The sequence below is a fragment of the Brachyistius frenatus genome, unplaced genomic scaffold (assembly GCF_029030835.1).
Source record: "Brachyistius frenatus isolate BFR_SWC_R1_liver_20210118 unplaced genomic scaffold, ASM2903083v1 Contig_27, whole genome shotgun sequence".
NCBI lineage: Eukaryota > Metazoa > Chordata > Actinopteri > Embiotocidae > Brachyistius > Brachyistius frenatus.
The window spans coordinates 2,833,956-2,855,183 of NW_027210626.1; the positions used below are offsets into that span (position 1 = coordinate 2,833,956).

A 21,228-nucleotide genomic window follows, 5' to 3' on the forward strand; every position below is an offset into this window, starting at 1 on the left:
ATGTTTTTGGTGCAGTTTTGTTTGCCAGTAAGATAAAACACTACTTTTATGTGTTTTTCCATGTGTGTGTATATACCATTATACTGCATACAATATGCAGAGTATATATTTATTTTTCGGTGCACACGTATCGTTTTGGCTCATGTTGACTAACCAGGGATCACCTGACCGCCCTCACCTCACTTATCCTCCGCTCCGGGATTTTATGGGTCCGAACTTCGCTTCAGCTCAAAGGTTTGACTTTCCTGTTCAAAGGTGCGGTAGATCAATCATGTTGAAATTAGTCCTCAGGGTTCAGCGAGTGGGCGGGGCCACCATGATATACGACCACACGAGGTTTGAACCGTGGCTCCGGGCTGCGCGGGGTTGGAAAGTAAACGCTTCCTCCTCTGGACAGGGGAGGGGCGGGGGAGGGGGCGGAGCCAGACCGCGGTGAGACGTCAACCGCTGGAAGTTAAAGAAAGATTTTAACCTGCAGCCAACGAGGAAGTGACAGCTGGAATAAATCTGCACCAACAACTTTCTTTAGCGAGTTGACGGACGTTTCTTTAATTTTAGCTTTGTGGTTGTTTGGAGACGAAACCAAAATGTCCTCCGTAGACTTGGCGAAGCTGAAGATGACGGGTGCTGGTCGGGCGGTAGCGGTGCTGACCAGCGGTGGAGATGCACAAGGTGACCTCAAAATCAACTGAGCTGGCATTACAGCGGAGTTTCTGACATTTAATTACACGTGTAAATAACTGCTGGGTAGAGAGTAACTGCTCGGAGTGACAGTTGAATAATGTGGGACGTTTAATATCAAGATTTAAGATCGGCTCAGGGGTCAAAGGTTATTCTTGAAGGCTGCTTGTTCTTTAGCACGCTGAAAGCAAATATTGCACCTTTTTTTTTCTTTTTTTTTTTCTTTCTTTCTCGCAATATTCATTTTACAGTTAATTTATACTCAATCATAAATATGACGAGGATTAAGATTATTAAAAGTAAAGATAAGACCAGACTTTATAAAAGACGAACCACATATATATGGAGCTGCCATGGCAACAACACCGCCAAAGGGGTTTGATGTATAAGCCTGATTATACAGGCTGGAAGTTGATGTCTCTTTCTTACAGCTGAAGGTCTGAGCTCTCTCCCCCCTGATGTTAACGCAGCTCTTTACCCTCACCTCATCACAGCACAGGTTTTTGTTCTTCTGACCTTCCTCTCATTTGGCTGCATGTGTTAGATTTACTCTTCTTTAGATCTTACCTCTTCTTCCAATTTCTTCTTCCCGCCGTGCAGACGGCACCTTTGCCCAATAACGAATGATGAAGTCCTCACTGTTTGTTGTCATCACGCAGAGCCGTGGTGCCACAGCTTTTGTGTAGCGAGTGAACAGGTAGTAATACATCTGTCCACCCAGGGATGAATGCCGCTGTCCGAGCTGTGACCAGAATGGGCATTTACGTGGGGGCCAAGGTCTACCTTATTCACGAGGTAAGCCAGCCGTCTCATTGTGTTTGCTGTTGTAATATGTCCTTCATGAACACGTGCATTTTGTTCGGTCTCTATTTGTGCTTGACTGGCCCACGTTATTCTCGTGGTAATTGCTGCTGTTCAGGGGTACCAGGGCCTGGTGGACGGGGGGGACAACATCAAAGTGGCACACTGGCACAGCGTGACCAACATCATCCAGCTGGTAGGTTCAAGTATTACTGCGGTAAAGACAAGCTTAAACAGGCCTCCTTCACAACGCACGTTTTCCCTCGTCATGCAACGTGTCCCAGTAAACATGGTCAGTGTGATAGTGAGTCAGCGTGCATGAAAGACTCTGAATCTGGAGCAGCTACATTGAATTAGGACATCATGAATTCACGAGTTACACCGTGGTTGTTTCATTGGAAGAGAATTCAATCTTTTGTTTTCTCTCCGGTCTTAAATCTTCCTCCATTTGTCGTCGTCATAGTTTCAATCAGAACTTTTATTATTTCATCTCGTCTCTTGGCTGGTTATAACCCGGTCAGGAAGTCCTGCTGCATGTGGTTTCAGCCTGATCAGTTATAGACTCATGACATCCAAAGGAAAATAATACGCAGTTTCTCTTTTGGTTTTCTTTGCATTAGTTGTCTTGGATTTATTCAGGACTTGCTGGGTTTTTTTCTAATACACTTCAGCAAACATGCTATTGTTAGTTTTTTTTTAAATGTATTGTTGTGTTTCATCCACATCAGAGCATGGTGTATTCAGGTCAGTGCAGTTGTGTATAGCAGTGGTTCCCAGGCTTCTATGTTTGTGATGCAAAGCTATGTGTGAGCCCTCATCTCTGATTTATCAGCACTTCAAACAAAAAGGATGATTTAACTTTTCAGAGTTTCAATGGAATCTTTTTTTTTTTTTTTTTTAAATTGATGTGCGCAGACTATCTTTTGTTTCTTATTTGCTGACTTAATGATTATATATTACTCCATCATCCCGTCTGCCTTATCTTGGTCTGTGACTTGTTAACTGCCGTCTCTGCTGCAGGGCGGTACGGTGATAGGAAGCGCCCGCTGCAAGCCCTTCACGACGCGTGAGGGCCGGCTCGCCGCCGCCTTCAACCTGGTGAAGAAAGGCATCACCAACCTGTGTGTGTGTGGCGGAGACGGCAGCCTCACCGGAGCCAACATCTTCCGCAGTGAGTGGAGCAGTCTGCTGGCTGAGCTCGTACAGAAAGGTAAGCTGGTCTCACGAAACTGTCGGAATCCTTTCACTCAACCTTGGAAGCAGCTCACGCCTTTCATGTCTACCAGAAACGACAGGGTTCACAAAATGTAATTCTGTGGGGGAAATAGTCCTTTATGGCCTCACGTCGTGGGATTGGCTTCATTTCAAGCGTTGAACTGTTAAGAAAGAGACGGTGTTTGGGTTTTTGTGTGCGTGTCATCTCAGGGAGGATCACAGACACTCTGGCTGAGCAGCATGACCACCTGAACATCGTCGGGCTTGTGGGCTCCATAGACAACGACTTCTGTGGCACCGACATGACCATCGGAGCCGACTCGGCGCTGCACCGCATCATGGAGATAGTCGACGCCATCATGACCACTGCACAGAGGTCAGACGCTGTGAGATCTGATCATCGACAGCACTGAAACAGACGCCGCTTCATCAAAGCTATTTTAATGAGGTCGCTCACTATGGTGACCCTCATCTTTTCAGTAATTCTTTCCTAATGAGTTTCCAAGAATATGAGAATGAACTACCGTGGAACATAGATTGAGAGCATTTTATAGAAGGAAAAGATATACTGCTGTCAGACTACATCTAGTTGATGGATTGAATTGTTGATCAGCTGGAAATTAATCAGCATCTATGTTGATAATTAGAAAAAGCCAAACATTCTGTTTTCAGCTTCTCGGATGTTAGAATTTCTTGCTTGGTCCCTGAATGATAGTTCACTCTTTTCTTTGGGGTTTGGACTTTTGATTGGATGGGACCTGGGAATTAGTCAAGTCACAGCAAAAGCAGAACAAAGTGCTCCACAACATCAGACGGAATTAATACAAGTCAAATTGACTTGAATTAGAGAAAAAATCGGACTCCGATCAGATTCTCGCTCACAGCTTCAGTTTTCTTTGCTGTGATTATGGTCTGGAGACCCATGTTTGCTCAGACAGATGCAGACCCCATTCAGTGACCAGTGGGGGTGGATAAGAGCGATGATGTTGAAAGCCAAGCGTTTTTTTTTTTCTACATGTGGACGCTGCAGTGGTAGAATTTTGGTGCGTATGGTGATCGATGCTGATTGACTAAAGGCTGCTTGAATAGTTTGAAAATGAACCACAGCTCTTTTCCCAGTAAGATGCAATGAACTGGAAACATTTCTCTGCAGCGTGCCGGACCCATATGTTAACTGGTAACACGGCGCTTGCGTCATGTTTGTGGAAAGCAGTCATCCACTCTTTGTTTTCTTATAATCCAGCTGCTCCATTCAGGCCCACGTGACATGATTCCAGTCTTGCCCAGACTCGCTCTCTCGGAGCATGTTCTCTGTTTGTGCGCTCACATTCTTCACGACTGTGTTGGCCTGTTTGTAATGGAGCTGTGTTGTACTTCCGACAGCCACCAGCGCACTTTTGTTCTGGAAGTCATGGGGCGACACTGTGGGTGAGTAACACTGTGACCCATTTTGCTAATTCCCCTTCACGCTGCCACTGAATATAACGCATCATTGCGCGTTGACTCTGGTGTGTTTCTTCCAGGTATCTGGCCTTGGTGTCAGCGCTGGCATCTGGGGCAGACTGGCTCTTTATTCCAGAGGCCCCCCCACAGGAGGGCTGGGAGGACCACATGTGTGCCCGTCTCGAGACGGTAAGACACAAAAATAAGTCCAGACTGTGTGTTAGCCGAAGACACATACGCACCAATGTATGCATTCACTGGAGAAGTTGAACCTGCTTTGAAGTAGGAGAGGTATAGACATGTGACTTGGTGGCTAATGCATATTTCATGTTTACCTCCAGAGCCGCATAAAGGGGTCGAGACTCAACATTATAATCGTCGCTGAAGGAGCCATCAACAGAAATGGCGAGCTCATCTCCTCAACTTATATAAAGGATGTAAGTTTAAAGATTTAAGGAGCTGGAGTGACTGATACAACAGCTGCCCACCAACCAGTTTAAATGGCTCAATACACCTTTACTACAAATCAATAGAGAATGTATTGTAGTATTTGTGCCAGTTTATTGATATTATAACACATTGATATATCTGGTATTGCTTTAGCAATTCTTTGTCCCCACCCCAACAGGACAGGTTGTGGTTTGTTGGGGGGAGCGCTATGATTTGTTTTCAAATTTGAGTGGGGCCACAAACCCATAAAAAGCTGACTTGCCCTCTGTGCGTTTGAAGCTGGTGGTGAAGAGGTTGGGTTACGACACCAGAGTGACGGTGCTCGGCCACGTTCAGCGAGGAGGAACTCCCTCAGCGTTTGACAGGATCCTGGTGAGCTGGCCAACACTACTGCACTACTACTACTTTGAGGGAATGTAAATGTTCAATTTCAGGAATCATTTGAAAGCGTAATCGCATTTAATTGTCAGTCTGAACTGGAATCCGAAAACATGCTCTCGCACAGTAGCTCGTGTAAAACCATTTTACCGTTGCGCAGGAAAATACTTTGACTGGCCAGCAGACGTTCAAATCTTCAAACAGCGATTTCAACAGTTAAACCAAATTTCAAAATCGGTGTGCAAGGTTAACCGCTGCGCAGCATTGCAGCAATCAGACCTAAACTTTCTGTGACAACTCAGGAGGGGAAAGATGATCCAAGTGCAAGAAAGAGAGGCAGATGTAAAGTAAACAGAAAGCTTCACTTATAATAATGGCGGCGATAACGAAACTCAAACAGATAAACATAAGACCAGGGAAAACAGAATCCAAATTTCAATTTGACAAAATGTTTCGCATGAAGCTGAAACCCAAAGAGTCGTTCCGAACAGCATGACGTGACTTTACAAACTGGCGACTAGTGATTACTGACTGGGAGAACAATTGTGTAGCACACAAGTGGTTTTTTTTTTTTTAAAAGCACCTACAAAACACTAAAAATTCACTATAAGCTTTATTTGGTGATTATTATTTTTTACGATAAAATTGCGTGAAAATGCATCGTTGTTAGTCAAATAACTGCCCATCACAGTGAACTCTGGAGTATATATACCGTTCCAGGGTGGCTGCAGGTGGGGCAGATAGGGGAGCCGGGAGCAGGTGAGGTGGGTGTGGCCAGCAGGAGAGCGAGGACCTCTGGTGGCTGCTGGGAGAAACACGGGCAAAAACTTGGAAAAGCAGAAGACCAAAATTCTACGAAAAATCTTGACTTTGTAGCGTTAATTTAGCAAAATCGTTAGATACAAATTCCAAACTTGGAAAAAAAAAATCTGCACAGTATTTATAGTATGTTTCTTTTTTTTTTTTTTTGTACTTCACATACACACTCATCTTCCTACTTATTCACAGCAAACTTAAACATGGTCTAATCTGCTGGTGTATTTGGGCAAATCATCCGCCGCATAACTAAACAGGACATTACCAACGAGTAGGAGATGATGTCCCCCCCCCATTTATTGTCAGCGCCTTCTAAATTTCATGTGCGTTTTCAGAGCACTAAGTTGGGTGTGGAGGCGATGGTTGCCCTGATGGAGGCCTCTCCTGACACTCCGGCCTGCGTCATCGGACTCTCGGGCAACCACGCAGTCCGCCTGCCTCTGATGGAGTGTGTGGAGATGGTGAGTTAGCTCTCTGCTCTCGTCTGTAAATCATGATAATGGACGGAACGCATACTGAAAGAAATGCGGCGTTGATCTATGATTTTCCTGCACCGTCCTTTACAGACTAAGTTGGTGCAGACGGCCATGAATGAGAAGAGGTTCGATGAGGCCGTTAAACTGCGTGGAGGGTGAGAGCCGAGATCTATTCGTGGTTATTAAAAGCGTACAAAACAAAATGGCTTCGATGTGTGTCAGCTAATTTTTGTAAGTCCTGGTGAATTTACAAAGCATTCATCTTTATATTATAAAATGCCGTCGTCGTTTTTCCTCGCAAATAAAAACCGGTCTAAAACCGACGACGTTCTTGCAGGAGTTTTGAGAACAACTTGAACATCTACAAGCTTCTTGCCTTCCAGAAGCCCGCCCAGACCAAGGTGAAGTCTCTCACACACACACACACACACACACACACGCATGCCGTTTCAAAATATGCAAAAGAATCGCAGAATTTAAACTCGCGTCAGATTCTTTACGTCCGACTCCTGATCCCTCAGAGCAATTTCTCCGTGGCCATCCTGAACGTTGGCGCTCCGGCTGCAGGCATGAACGCAGCGGTGAGGTCAGCTGTGAGGTTAGCGCTCGCTCACGGACACAAGGTGTACGGCGTCAACGATGGCTTCCTGGGGCTCGCCAATGGAGCGGTGAGTTTTTATCGCGCTTGAGGAGATTTCGGGGGGGATCGCCCGGTCACCCGTATGAGCCTGAGAGGAAACCGCTGCGTGTGACCCGTCTGTCCGCAGGTGTTTGAGATGGAGTGGCACAATGTGGCCGGGTGGACGGGCCGAGGGGGCTCGCTGCTGGGGACAAAACGGTGAGCGAAAGCACTCGATTCATTTCATTCAAATGAACAGGTTTAACTAATCTTAAGAGTGCGTCGACATTTGCGCGAGACAAATTAGAAAAAGGCTAAAAAAATAAAAAATAATGCGGCGCAGTCAATATGACAACACAAACTTTACCGTTGGACAGTACAATTCTTTTCAGCCGGCGGAGATTTTTGCCGGACCGTTTAAGCTGTGAAACCGATGGAGCTCCTCTTGATCTTGAGCTCCGTTTACACACCAGGAAGTTTCTGGGCGTTTGTTGCTTCTCTCGCAAAATAAAAAATAATAAAAAATAAAAAAATACACACTTTTTCCTTGTGCCAAAGTGTTACCAATATTGGGAAAAACGAGGGCTTTATAGACTAAAAATGAACCATTTAGATGTTTACAACCTCCACAAACGTCTCTGTGCTCTCCGTCGTATCTCCTCTCCGCTTGAGGCCGCAGTTCACGTCATTCAAGGGTTTTAATGAGATATGGAATAATGTGATTTGAATTATATGTCACTATTTTAAGCTTAAAGCTTGTTATTGTTCCTGAGAGTAGCGTTAGGTGCACATGATTACTTCAAGGACCGTTGGAAATTTCACAACCCAAAGATCATTTCTATCTTTACGGTTTCTGTCTATGATAAATGGTGTAATTTGGGCGATGTCTTCTGAAAAGATTAAAAAAAAAAAAAAAAAAGCCTTTGAAAAATGGTTGTGGGGTTCGGCGGCTTAAGTGATGTCTGATTTCTGTTTCATGTCCTTCTTCAGAACTCTTCCCAGCAAAAACATGGAGAAGACAGTGGAAACAATCACCAAGTACAACATCTCCGCTCTGCTTGTAATTGGAGGCTTTGAGGTACATTAATAAGACACAACTTTTCAAAGTGTTACATCTGAATGAGGATGTTGTGATGATTTTCTGTGTCAATGTTTCAACCCACCTCTCCAGGGGTACGCGGGTGTGCTGCAGCTGTTTGAGGCCCGGAGTCACTGCGACGAGCTCTGCATCCCCATGTGTGTTATCCCCGCGACCATCAGCAACAACGTGCCCGGAGCTGACTTCAGCCTGGGAGCAGACACCGCCGTCAACGCTGCCATGGAGGTGATGCTGAGCAGATGGCACATTAACAGCGCCGCTTTGATGTTTCTAGTAAAAGATGAAAGGACACTGAACCAATTCAGAGAACATCATTTCTAATAAGAGCTCCTGAATTACTGGGATAGACTTTGAACTCTTCATATGTAGTCAGATCAGAAGACAGTGAGGGTTTTGAGTTCTTTGAACTTTGAAAGCAAATTAGCACATACATAGCACACCAGTAGTTTTTAATTTCTCTAGAGCTTCTAAACTCTGAGTTAATTAGGAGTAGGTTGGAGTTATCTTTTTCTTCACTTTCAGATCCACATTTAGCCATAATATCCTTTACATAGTGCAATCAAAAAAAACAAAAAAACTTTTTTTTTCAGGGTTGTGACAAGATCAAGCAGTCCGCCTCCGGGACCAAGAGACGAGTGTTCGTGGTGGAGACTATGGGGGGATTCTGCGGCTATCTGGCAACCTCCACCGGCATAGCTGTGGGTGCTGATGCGGCCTACATCTTTGAGGACCCCATCAACATCCATGACCTCAAGGCAAGGCCAAAAGAGAAACACTCGCTAGCGTCTTTGTCATGTTTACGGAGCTCTGTCTCTTAAATCAAGTGTCTTGTTGACAGACCAACGTGGAGCATTTAGCTGAAAAGATGAAGAAGGACATCCAGCGAGGTCTGGTACTGAGGTACATAACACTCATTCAGTCTTAGACATTCTCACGCAATGTGAAATACAGCCGAAGCTCGTGGAAGTGTCTTAACGTCTACATTAAATCTACAGTATTATTTTGCTGTTCTTGTGCTATTTAATTGCATGCATACTAAAATTTGACACTATATGTATATCATTTTTTCTAACTATTGCACATTTTTAAGTATGATTTTTTTGGGGGGGGGAAACCTCCAACTCCGGATAGAATAAAACTATTTTTAGCAAAAAGAATTAAAACACAGTTTTTGGCATTTCTACTAGAGTATTGCTCTGTAGGTCAAGTCTGAAGATCACTAAAAAGATTTACCATATTGCAAAAGATTTCTTGGGAGTTGGTCGAAACGTTTTACAGCTGTTAAAAGATATTTTAGGTTGTAACATGATGGAACTTTTCCTTTGTTGATAATTTTTGTCTGACAAATAACAGGAATGAAAAGTGCCATGAAAACTACAACACGGATTTCATCCACAAGCTGTATTCATCTGAGGGGAAGGGCATCTTTGACTGCAGGGTCAACGTGTTAGGACACCTCCAGCAGGTACGGAGCCACCGAAACGAACCCTGACATCACCGTGACAGAAGTCACACTATGAGCTCGCACGGTCTCGCAACATATTTGTGTTTGTGCCGTAGGGCGGTGCACCGTCTCCCTTTGATAGGAACTTTGGCACTAAGCTGGGCGTGAGGGCGATGCAGTGGATTTCAGAGAAACTGACTGAAAACTTCCGACAAGGTAAAGTTACTGCACAAAGTCGCGGATGACGTGAGAAAATCATAAACTCAAAACAAGGGGATGATGATTTTCATTGTTAAATGCTTTTGTCCCGCCAGACCGCGTGTTCGCCAACACAGCAGATACGGCATGTGTGGTCGGCCTCAAGAGGAAGGTCATCTCGTTCATCCCCGTCACTGAACTCAAGGATGCCACTGATTTTGAGTGAGCAAGAATACGAATTCTGTTCTTGTCAAACACCTTACTGTTTATTTTTAAACCGAACCTTCTCCCTTTTCAGGCACCGAATGCCCAAAGTCCAGTGGTGGTATCACCTGCGGCCGTTGCTAAAAATGTTGGCTAAGTACCAAACCAACTTCTGTGAGTACGTGCCAGGAGAGATTGAACATGTGACTCGACGCTCCATCAGCATCGACTCTGGATTCTAGGCTTCCCCCCAAACCACAGTACGCTCAACACTTTTTCACCCTTATCTCTCCATCCTTCATTCCTATGAACACGCTTTATGACCACCTGATATCAGTCTATTGTCATTGTAATAGTAGCTATAAAGTACAGGAAAAAGCATCTAAAAGTGCAATTCAAGTATTCATTTATTAAATGAAGCATTCCAATGTACAGACAAATTTCATGTTCCATGTCAAGGTGCAACTCGCGCTTTGTAAATGCCATCACTGCTGAAAACAGACAACTGGGTGTCGTTAAACAAAGATTGTATGGCTCAACTACTGAATGTGTTACATGCAACAGAATGCACGTATGGTTGTATTAATGGTTTGCTTCCAAAATCACATACCAAAGAAATTCTGAGCCAGAAACAGCGTGATCGGGAACCTTTCCGATAAAGGTTCCACGCCATGTTTTAACATGTTTCATTCGCTAAAAATGAGAACGACTGAATTTGAACAAAAATCGGTTTGATACATTTATTTACATACACTTGGCTAAAGGGACCAATGAGATTTAAATTTGTATTTTTTTTTTTTTAAACTGTCAGACTGAAACTCTTAATTGTGAATTAAACTGAACAGCAAACTGCAAAAAAATCAATACAGTTTGTTGCGGTGGAAAAAACTGGATTAACTTCAAAACTACCGTAGTTAAAACAGGGAAATCTGTCAAGCAATATAAACTTGTGTTATTTTGTTTATCTTCAATAAAATGTTATCAACCATTGCAAACTTAGAAGTATATTGTCATGTGGTAGTTATTGAAATGAGCATTTATGTTAATCATACAAATTAATAACAATCATTTTACAGAGCATATAATGAAAAAGACAGAAAAGTTACACCTGTCATTTGACTCTCTACCATCGTCACTGCCCACTAAATAAGAACACCGCTGACAAAATTAAGCAACAATTCAACATTTCGGATGTTTTTCTTAGAAGTTGAATGAAAATGAAAAATCCTCTTTGGTGTTTTTTGTGTTAGCTGACTGAGGGCCGTCGGAGCTGAAGGCAAACTGGAAGTCTGCGCTTTCCCCCGATTGGTCAAACAGGAATTCAGTGCCTGCAAAATCATACACAAATCTGTAGTTCAAAACAAGTGACATGTTTGACAAAAACAGACACCGATTCAATACTCACAGCCTGAAGACTTTGATTCGGAGGTTTTCTGAACAGAAATAAACAAAATAAGTATGTTTGTTCATGACAGGACTGTATGGGATGAAGCTTACGGTAAAAACTCCTTACCTTCTCGTTGAAAAAAGAGCCGGTGAAAGCAAAAGCGGAGTCCTGCAAAGAAACTTGGGAGGTAATTCCAAAACCAACAAACTGCGATTCCCATTACATCACTTATTCCTTTTGCTCGTTCCTCACCTCTTCATGTGGGGAGTCCACGTCAAATCCAAATCCAGAGAAGGCCGGCGTGCTCGGCCCGGAGTTCAGAGACAGCAGGAAAGCTGGAGATTTGGGATCGGAGGTCCCGTGACGTGGGGAGCCGGCGGGGCTGAAGCTAAAGCAAACGCATCAAAAACACTTCTCGGGCGTTGTCTTGACAGAGATTTGCCGTGATGGACAACTCAAACCAAACCTTACCTAAAGGGGAATGTTGGGGTCGAGGGCACAGCGGGGATTTTTGCTGGGAATGACTGAGGGTTAGTCTCCACGGAGGACGCCTGAGGAAGAACAGCGGGTCCCGCATTGTACTCGTCACTTGGTGCCGGCTCTTCATCTGCAGCCGCCCTCTCCTGCATCTCGTCCTCCAGAGCCTCCTCTGCACCCGCTACCGTGGACTGCTGCTGCTGCTGGAACAGCAGAAATGGAAATTTGGTATTTTTAAAAGTGCAAACAATGCTGACAGTGATGTTGTTTGACAGTTTGATACAACAGAGACCCTGTTGAGAAGAGTCGTCGTTGGTGGTCAAGACTTTGGTAGAAAATAGTTAATAGCTCAGTTAAAACGGTTGACGGTGACCTCTGCGGAGTATCCTGAGCAAATGGAGCTTTATTCTAGAAGATCAGAGCTCTTCAGATATGATACGCCGATGACAATCAGTAATATGTATTTCAAGTTGGGACATAGATTGGGGAAAAAAAAACCAAGAAGAGTCTAAATCTGTACAGCTGATGCAGAGATATCTGGATTTTTAGTTCAGGTATGAATCAAGGTCCCAAAGAATCAGCTCCCACATTTCCCATAATGCATCACAATATTGTCTTCTGTTAGATGCACCTTACCTTGCACATGTCCATGTCTTTTGTACCCCATACCCAGTTTTTAATGTAGGTTTATGGTAAATATTGGTTGATCCTTAGCCTATAGACTAAAAGGCTACAACAGATACTTTTTTTTTTTAGATTATTATGCAATGTTCTAGAAATGTCTTCAGCAGGAAGGTTTAATTAAAAAAAAAAATTAAAAAAAATCTTTCATCAGAATGTTATTGTTTTAGAGTGGGATGGCATGCATTAAAAACATTATACAAATGTGTCATTATTAAAATATGTTTAGAGAATGTTGTCTTTAAATTTAAGACAAACATTTTGGGTGAGAACATTTCTAGCTGGGATGCTGCCACCTTTTTTTTTGTAGGACTGAGACTGTCTCTGTGGTGGAGACCTCAGAACTTATTGATAGTGATAGGTAGCCTAGAGCACATACCATAAAGTAAAAACATATATCATGAAGTAAAAACGTTTTGGGCAAATCGCACAAAGTAGCTCTTTTATCATCCGTCCATGTACAGTAAACCAACAGTACCAGAACTTGGTCCTCCGGTGGAGTTACCTGGTCCTGCTCCTCAGCGTACATCTCAACCGGCTCACTTTGCTCTGAGGAAATAAATATTCTGCTGATCAGGTTTGATGTAACGTAAACATCTGCTGCATTTAGAAAAGTGAAAGATGTTAAATGCAACATCAAACTTTCCTTTACTTACCATCCGACTGCTGGAAGGACCCGAGCTCCTGACTTTGTTTTTCGGGGGAAGTACAACAGGTGGGTAAATCCATGGCCATGTTTTCCTCATCAATCTCTTCAGCATTTTCCTCGACAGAAGTTTTATGACCATTCTGCAAGATTTATTGAGGTTCATCAAAGCGGCAGCACCAGCGTTACCTTTTTTTTTTTAATGTCATGAGAACTGTAACTTGGGCAGTGCTAAAACATCTTTATTAAATGCCACATTGACGTGTCTGAGTACCTCTGTGGTGCTGAGATGAAGCGAGGAGATGTCGATGGAAGAATCGCTGTCCTCCTCTGTCTGATGATCTGATTGCGTCTCTGGTTCTGCTAAGGCCTGCTGGCCAAAAACACTAGACACAAAAATGAACTCAGTCCAAAAAAATATCTTCTGCTTGAAGCTATGTGGGATTATTCTTTTGTTATACGTAACGTTCACTGAAAGGTACCTGTCTGGTAGTTTCTCAGCCGAAATAGAAGTGACTGCCGGACCTGGTCAGACAGAAATGAAATAACTCTGAAAAGCTGTAAGTGTCTTAAGCGCCGGCGGAGCACAGTGTGATGATCCGAAACGTTTATTACCAGCGAGACGGTCCAGCTTCCTCTGTTTCACTGCTATTTGATCGTCACAAGCTTTGATCCTGCGCTCTATCTCCTCCTTTTCAGCATGCAGCGTGAGGAGCCTCTGCGCAACAGGATTTTGGAAATAATATTCTTTGTGCGATTGGAACGTCTTTCTGTAGCTGGCAATCCTCTCCTCGTAGACTTCCCTTGGTGGTTTACAAACAAGGAATAATTCAGTTTCCTTTATTACGAAACACAAATGCACGTTTAACGTAAACTCCGCTGATGAGTGAACCCACATGTCCTGGTTGTAGTTGGCTTTTCTGCTCTCCAGTTCTGCTTTCAGCGACTGCTCGTACTGAAGAAGCAGGTTGTTCGTCGCCCTCGTGCTAAAGCAATGATATCCATAATAAATACCAAAACACTGCGCTGTCCATCTCTGCTCCTCACCTCCATGTGTCGCCTTGTTCTGTCACGGTTCGACGTGTGTATTATCGCCTCGTCATCATTTCTAACAACGCCTTCACCTTTTTGCGTTTTCTTTGTTCCTCGTCACGGTGCTCTGCTTCCCACCGATGTCCTCCTCCAGCGTCTCGATAGTCCCGTGGACTGTTTTAATGTGTGTCCTCCTCTCAGCAATGTTTGCTCTGCAGACTGTTGACAACCACGTTCATTAACACTTTGAAGGACACAACAGAGACATGTCACGCTGTCGGGTCCCAGACTGAGGAGTCATTTGGCATTAATACCTTATTATGTTATCCAAATGAACCACAGCTACGTATTTATATATAAAAAATAAAATAAAAGAAGAAGATATTTAAAACAGCAGCCGGACGTGGAGAAGCAAATAAAGCGGGAACCTTCATTCACACCGAGGAGGAGGACAAGTAGTACCCTTTTGTTTTTCCACCATTTCAATTTACACAAAAATAAATGTTTTTTTTTTTTTTTTAAAGGCAGAAAACCCAAATAAAACGTGACATTAAAAGCCGTGTGTGACGTCAGCCTTTCAACAAACCTCTGCTACATAACACACCTTCAATTTGTTCTTTGACTTCATTCTTCTTCAGAGAAAGATCCCGGATTTGAAGAGCTAGAAAATACAGTACAAGTAACAATTATATTATATGATTATATATATATATATTTATATTTCCAAAAGTGTTATTTAACTTGTGAATGTGTAGGTCGTCACCAGCTAACTAAGTTAGCTTGCAACTGACATTTAGCCAAGCGGCTGATGAGCCAACGAAGACGTCGCCGAGCAAATATTAATTTACAACAAAGATACTACGAACCCGCAGTGAAGTCCAGAAGTGAACTCACCCAAGTGAAACAGGAGGCTGTCGATGTTATTCAGTGAATATGTGTCGTTCATGTTGACGCCGGCCTTGACCTCTGACCTCTGACCCTCTATCGGTGTAAGGATGTTGACGTTAGCTATTACAGGAAACCATGTATTGTCCTTTTTTTTTTTTTTTGTAGAAAAACTATTATTAGTTGTAATTAACTCGGCTATGGAACGAAGGAAGGGCGTTTATTGTTTTTTATATATTAATTAGAAAAAGCCACTGTATAAATTAATACGTATAAACTCGACCAACGGCTGGTCTCTGAGTGAGGGAATATTTTCAAAATAAAAGCCCTCTATTAGCGTTTCATTCTGGTTTTGACCTTTGACCTATTCTTGTTATATCTAATTGGACACATTTATAATCAATTTTGTAAATCAAAATAATTGCTATGGTCCTTTAAAAAGAGACCCTTGAATGTATGGGGAAAAAAAAAAAATGTGCATGACAAATAACGTGTTGTTTATTTCCGCTTTGACGTCATGATCATTTTTATTCACGTCCCACACATTAAACCGGAGAACGTGTTTTAACCCGAAACAACGACACTTGAACTGTCCACACGATATATCACAACTGGTGCATAAAGGTAGATGTATAAAAATTTTAGAAAAAAATTAAAAAAAAAGACGTGGCAGTAAAACTCATAAGAATCACAAAACCGTGATTAATTAATTGAATAAACTATTCGGCTGAGGCAGTTTAGCTGCATTGAGCCTTAAACATGTACATTTGAGATGCTCAGTGTTGTGTATGTGGGTTTAGACACTTAGTCCCGTGGCTATATTTTATATTTAATATTTTTACTGCCATTTTACTGCTATTTTATTGCTTCCTATTATTCTATTATTATTATTATCTTATTGCTTCCTGTATGATGCTGTAGCGAAAAAAAAAATTCCCCTCGGGGATTAATAAAGTAACTACCTAACCTAACCTGTCTCCCTGCCCATCATCTCTGGCTGTAACGTGACGGTGGATTGGACCACGGCTGGTCCGGATTGGTGCGGCTCAGGTTGGTGGGGCGGGCTCAGCGCTATTCTGGAAGTCATTTTGCGTAGCGCATCTGTATCGGCACAAACCAAAGCGCTGTGATGTGTGGGCCTCCTGCGAGGTGTCAAGACTAATTTCCTAATTTATTCCCACCCGGTGTAGTTTGCCTGGCCGGTGCTCGTCCAGCCTGTGAGAGGTAAGATTGATTTTCAGAGGAAATATTGTAGTTCCAGCTCATATTCGCCGGCTGGTGTCTGCAGACAAAGGAGCGGACATGGGTGGGATTTAAATGGGAGGAGATCAGCTGGATGAAGGGTTGCGGTGTCGGTTTTAACCACCTCTTGTAAAATGTTGCTTTTTTTTTAAACCGCCACAATCCGTCTGTAAACTCGTTTTTCTACATAGGGGGGGGTTGGATGATGATATTAGCCTCCACTCGCAGCACTGAGAGCTGCGCTGTCATGAAAAGCGAGACCCCCCCCCGCCCCCGCTCTCTCTCTCTCTCCCCATCGCCTCCTCCCCCTCCCTTTGAACCAATCTGTCATGCTTTTGTTTGGGATGTATCCGGTGCAATTTGTTGTCTGTCTGCTCACATGCCATCAGATCGGTGATAATATGACATGTGGTGGGTTTTTATCAACATCAGCCTTATATATAAAGAAATGTGCAGAATGTGGACCAGGATCATTGTACACAGAGGAACTTAAAGAAAACCTGCTTTTACTAATGACGCTCTCTCTCTCTCTCTCTCTCTCTCTCTTGGTGTGTATGCTTTTATTATTTTGCAGTCAGTAAATCCTACTTAGAATTAAAAGCAATGTGTGGATGTAGTTTATGCTGTTCAGGATTTCACTCTTAATCTCCGTACACATCAAAAAAGTACACTAAAGAGTGAGAGGATGGCACAGGTAGAGGAGTCTCAAACTGAAGGCGAAGGGAGCCCCCAGATGATCTCCTTAAGGTCAGACGTATCGGAGAACCACGTGGACGACGGAGAAGGGGGACCCTCTATACGGAGGAAGAGGAGGAAGAAGAGAGACCCGCGCCCAGAGTCCATTATCGTCTACCGCTCTGACATGGAGAGGGCACCTGGAGAGGATCAAGGCGGTGAGGAGGGAGCCGAGAGGAGCGCCGAGGAGGGAGCTAAATTCCTCTGCACACCCACAGGCGAAGGTGAGAGGGGTGTCACACTCTGTCAGGATGCCACATGCCAGATGATTATTATTGCAGGATTAGATGTTTCATTTGAGCTATTCAGTCATGTGTATGACATTTAGCATGAGAGCATAGCTTCAGTGTTTATTAAGTTAACAAACAGAACCACTATATTCATATGACCTTTCATTCTGGGTATTTATTTCTCAAGAGTTTTAAGTGGTAGATGTTGTAAATCGTTGGATGTTATTGATACACCTATCGGGCTTGAAACATTTTTGATCACATGTTGAGTGTAACTTAATGAAGACATAATGTGCTTAAAAACATAATGTTTGGTAGCTTCTCTCTTGAGATGTTTTTTCTTCCCTGCTTCCTGTGCACCTGATATCATGGTTTAGATTTAGATTTAGACTTTATTAATCCCACAGTGGGGAGGGTGGGGGGGTGGATATGATGTCTTGATGCACAGATGTTGTTGATGGAGCAGCATCTCTTAAACTAAAGCCAGAGTTTACATTTGTGAAACCAAATAGGCCAACCAAAGTAACCTTAAAGATAAGCCTCACTTTTGTTTTCTTTTATACAAGAGCTTATTTTTGTTGGTCCCTTGTTCACCTGTGTGTCATATTATCTCTCGACAGGAGGAGGCTGGAGCCTTCCGCCGGACAGCCGCTACGTGACCCTGACTGGCACCATCACCCGAGGAAGGAAGAAGGGTCAGGTGGTGGACATACACCTCACGCTGACACAGAAAGAACTCAGGGATCTGGCCAAGTCAAAGGAGCGTCTTGATGCGGAGTGCGAGGCGGGCGAGGGCTCCAAGCGCACCTGCAGCTTCGGTGTGTGCCAGGGTCCTCATGTTGTTCTGTGGAGCATCTCGTGCGCGCCTGTGGTTTTCCTCCTCGCCTTCATCACCTCCTTCTACTACGGCACTCTCACCTGGTACAACGTCTTCCTGGTGTACAACGAGGAGCGGACGTTCTGGCACAAGATTACGATATGCCCGTTTCTTATCATCTTCTACCCCATGCTCATCATGCCCATGGCGCTGTCTCTGGCTCTGTACTCCGCTGTGGTGCAGGTGTCCTGGGCCTTCAGCGAGTGGTGGCAGGCGGTGCGAGACCTGGAGAAAGGCTTCTGCGGCTGGGCCTGTGGGAAGCTGGGACTTGAGGACTGTTCACCCTACAGCATAGTGGAACTGCTTGACTCTGACACCGTTTCTGGCACTCTGCAGAGCAAAGCACCCAGTGAACATGCCCAGACGTCTTCAGTGTGAAGGAGGGGACTCTGAGGTTTAGCGTTGGAGGTGCTTTTGATAATCTGATCGAGATGAGCACCAGAAAGCTCAAGTCAGTCGCAGAAAATTAAGCTAAGAGGTTTGTTTCTGACCTTGGAAAAAGCAGTTTGACAAAAAATTATATTTATCCACTTACTTGACTTAAAGACTTTTTTTTTTTTTTTTGCTGAAAGCTACAGAAGAAACAAAACCAAGGACTTTTTAATTCAGATTTTTGTCAAGGAAAAGCATTTTAAAACTATGTCACTATACTTTTCTGTAAATTATATTTAATTAAACACCGCCTGAACTGCCCTCAGGTGCTGAACTATAAATACTCTTAAGTTTTGGTGGGGTTATTATGGGTCAATTTTTTTGTATTTACAAGATCACAAGCTTCTGTCAGATCACTAAATAGCCACCAATAATTACTGAACAGCACTCCCACTCAAAGACCTCTGAAACAGGCCTTGGTTTGCAGAGCAAGGCTGTGGACACCGATACACACACATTTTTGGAAGCCTGAAGGTTGAGACCAAGTGTCACTTAATCTGTAAATATCTGTACTTAAGTATTTGTGATTACTGTGCTTTGCAATGACATCAAAAATAACAGTAACTTCAAAAGCAACACTGTCTTCTTGGTGAAGTCTTCGTGATCAGGACAGCCGGAGCGATTACCATCTCAGAAAAGTGGGCGATGATCTCAGGGCCGCTGATGCATGTTTATTGGGAGTCAATTCCTTTAATTGCTAGTTTTAATGGTAATATGCACCTTAAACACAACTTTGACTGAAACAAATACCTGTCCTGATATTTTTTATATTGTCAACAAATCCCATTTAAAAACCAAAAGCAACACTGTGTTAGCCTGTCACGTACAATTCAAATATCCTTCCTCTGTCTATAGCACACAACCCCACAAACATCAATTCTTATGAAGGAAATATGTCTTTCAAAATGGACTACAAATATATTGTTTCATTTTTCAGACATGCATTGGTGTCCTAAAACAACTGGGTCCTGTCGTTTTTAGCAAAACATACTTAAACAGGGACTATTTTGTTGCAGATTAATATAGATTTGCTGTCCACATGAGTATTTTCAGCACCAGGTGGATGTGTGCAATGTGATCGCCACAAAATAAACTACAATGTGTGTTTATGGTAGTAGTTGAAACACGCTGGCTAACTTATGTTTTAATTGATGTGAATAATTCAGATGAAAGACCCATGAAAACTTATACCTCACAGGAATATCGGGCTTTATACAACACTTGCTCGTAGGTTACATCTATTGCTGGTTTTGCTCTTTTCATGGTATTTTTTTTGAAAAAGAGAATAAATAGTGAAGATTGCCAGCCTTTAAAAAAAAAAAAAAAAAAAAAAAGGCTAATTGTGAGACCTGTGTTATTCTGGATCTCTTTCATAAATTTATCTAAAACAAAATGAACCACATTAAACTCTGTGTGCTCGGTACTCCATTGGTACTCTGAGTTTGCCGATTATTTAAACACTCTACGGAGACTGGGAGGAAGGGTGGTACGGGCTCTCAGCTCCACCTGGGGATTCATTCAGCCATAACTAAGTCATACTCAAGACGAGCTCACAAATCATAATTTTGTCTTCGTCCTCGTGTCGAAAGCACCATCAAAACAGGTGTTTGTGATTTTAAACTACTTGTGTTGTCTTCACAGTCTTTGTCTACACACACAAATGAAGTTCTCTGTAATTTTCTAGTTGAGCATTCCTGTTACATTTCTACAGTCGTATTTTATATGTTACTTCAATTTATTTTGTATATTTAAGTCTAGTACACTTTCAGTAATGGTTGCAGCTACGTGTTTTGTACACCAGCACTTGGAAATAAATGAATTGCAGACAGCTATCATCAACTGACTGAAATACATAGCAGATGTGGTTGGTTTAAAAAGATCCGATGTTTTAAATGTTTGGTAATTCAAATGTTTACAGGTTGAGCTGGCTGGATACAGTGATTCAGTTTTATTTTCATACAGGAGAAGATATTGTTCAGTGGTTGTGAATTGAGTCTGTGTTCCACATTACATGTTGTGAATCTGCGGGATGAAAAGTAAAGAATTACACAAATCAAATAAAGTGTAGGGTCTTTACATGCCAATTATGGGCCCATTTTTTAAATTTACATTGTGGAATAGAAAACAACATCCTGTTTATATTGTACGACCAGTCACTATGATGGATTCCAAGCACTCGCAGATAAAGACAAGTCAGCATGTAACTGATGCAGATGGCTCTACGCAGTCTGGGTGCTTTAAGATCTGATTATTGGCACCCTCGTGTTACACTCGGATGCTTACTAAAGAAAATCCATATTCTCTAATGCAACTTCAGCAGCAGCAAATACAGAGTCAAAATAGCTTGTTCTTTTCTGACCCTGTTTTACAGTCCGGTTTTGGTAAACTAATATTAAAACTACTACAGAATTACATGGGTCAAAACCGCACAAATGAGACCAGGCTGACCACAGCTACTGTGTGAGTGAAGATAGGAAGGTGTTTGTGTGAGCACTGTGAACGAGGTTCGACGTTTCGACCTTTATATTGGGGAATGAAATTAATAAAAGAAATTTAGAAAATAGCCTATATTAACATTAATAATAGAAAATGAGTAATTGGATTAAGTAAAAAATTTAGGCAGTTGGTGTACTTAGGCTGTAATTTATTTTTAAATTAACTAATATGGACATGTTTATCATTTAATTTTATGAGTGTATGATGAATTTCTATTTTATATAGTTATTTTTTTAATTTTTTTATAAATTATTATAATTTATTTGTTTTTTGTAAATATGTTT

General features: G+C 42.6%; 3 protein-coding genes across 5 annotated transcripts; 2 read left to right on the forward strand and 1 right to left on the reverse strand.

The window, feature by feature from the left end:
* The first annotated feature begins 434 nt into the window (after window positions 1-434).
* On the forward strand, window positions 435-11,701 carry pfkla (phosphofructokinase, liver a). 3 transcript variants are annotated; one of them, XM_069698605.1, is made up of 23 exons: window positions 435-672; window positions 1,403-1,476; window positions 1,601-1,678; window positions 2,503-2,692; window positions 2,908-3,073; window positions 4,081-4,125; window positions 4,221-4,329; window positions 4,482-4,577; window positions 4,870-4,962; window positions 6,120-6,245; window positions 6,351-6,415; window positions 6,598-6,661; window positions 6,782-6,928; window positions 7,028-7,098; window positions 7,870-7,957; window positions 8,051-8,203; window positions 8,569-8,733; window positions 8,817-8,878; window positions 9,332-9,443; window positions 9,539-9,638; window positions 9,737-9,842; window positions 9,919-10,084; window positions 11,300-11,701. In XM_069698605.1, exons 1-22 carry the CDS (start codon window positions 588-590, stop codon window positions 10,064-10,066), a joined length of 2,343 nt encoding a protein of 780 aa, XP_069554706.1. In that variant the 5' UTR covers window positions 435-587; the 3' UTR covers window positions 10,067-10,084; window positions 11,300-11,701. The 3 variants fall into 3 exon arrangements, with proteins under 3 accessions (XP_069554706.1, XP_069554705.1, XP_069554704.1); XM_069698604.1 differs by lacking the exon at window positions 11,300-11,701 and adding an exon at window positions 11,075-11,248; XM_069698603.1 differs by lacking the exon at window positions 11,300-11,701 and having other exon boundaries at window positions 9,919-10,826.
* On the reverse strand, window positions 10,908-16,019 carry LOC138620841 (protein SIX6OS1). Its single transcript, XM_069698424.1, has 13 exons — window positions 15,905-16,019; window positions 14,942-15,028; window positions 14,140-14,266; window positions 13,912-14,001; window positions 13,631-13,818; window positions 13,290-13,540; window positions 13,026-13,158; window positions 12,875-12,918; window positions 11,683-11,891; window positions 11,464-11,599; window positions 11,338-11,379; window positions 11,230-11,257; window positions 10,908-11,152 (listed from the first exon to the last, which is right to left on the reverse strand). The coding sequence occupies exons 1-13, from the start codon at window positions 16,017-16,019 to the stop codon at window positions 11,025-11,027; spliced, it is 1,578 nt and encodes a 525-aa protein (XP_069554525.1). The 3' UTR covers window positions 10,908-11,024.
* A 4-nt stretch (window positions 16,020-16,023) lies between these two features.
* tmem169b (transmembrane protein 169b) lies at window positions 16,024-19,612 on the forward strand. The gene is made up of 3 exons (XM_069698606.1): window positions 16,024-16,156; window positions 16,749-17,133; window positions 17,760-19,612. Exons 2-3 carry the CDS (start codon window positions 16,860-16,862, stop codon window positions 18,392-18,394), a joined length of 909 nt encoding a protein of 302 aa, XP_069554707.1. The 5' UTR covers window positions 16,024-16,156; window positions 16,749-16,859; the 3' UTR covers window positions 18,395-19,612.
* The last annotated feature ends 1,616 nt before the right edge of the window (window positions 19,613-21,228 follow it).

Coding starts and splice junctions, on each gene's coding strand:
- LOC138620841 (XM_069698424.1), bottom strand. CDS start 16,019: ATGACTTCCAGAATAGCGCTGAGCCCGCCCCACCAACCTGAGCCGCAC. Junction 13,159..13,289: donor TTCATCTCAGCACCACAGAG/GTACTCAGACAC, acceptor TAAATCTTGCAG/AATGGTCATAAAACTTCTGT. Junction 12,919..13,025: donor GTCCTTCCAGCAGTCGGATG/GTAAGTAAAGGA, acceptor TTATTTCCTCAG/AGCAAAGTGAGCCGGTTGAG.
- pfkla (XM_069698605.1), top strand. CDS start 588: ATGTCCTCCGTAGACTTGGCGAAGCTGAAGATGACGGGTGCTGGTCGG. Junction 6,246..6,350: donor TGATGGAGTGTGTGGAGATG/GTGAGTTAGCTC, acceptor CGTCCTTTACAG/ACTAAGTTGGTGCAGACGGC. Junction 8,879..9,331: donor CAGCGAGGTCTGGTACTGAG/GTACATAACACT, acceptor GACAAATAACAG/GAATGAAAAGTGCCATGAAA.
- tmem169b (XM_069698606.1), top strand. CDS start 16,860: ATGGCACAGGTAGAGGAGTCTCAAACTGAAGGCGAAGGGAGCCCCCAG. Junction 17,134..17,759: donor CTGCACACCCACAGGCGAAG/GTGAGAGGGGTG, acceptor ATCTCTCGACAG/GAGGAGGCTGGAGCCTTCCG.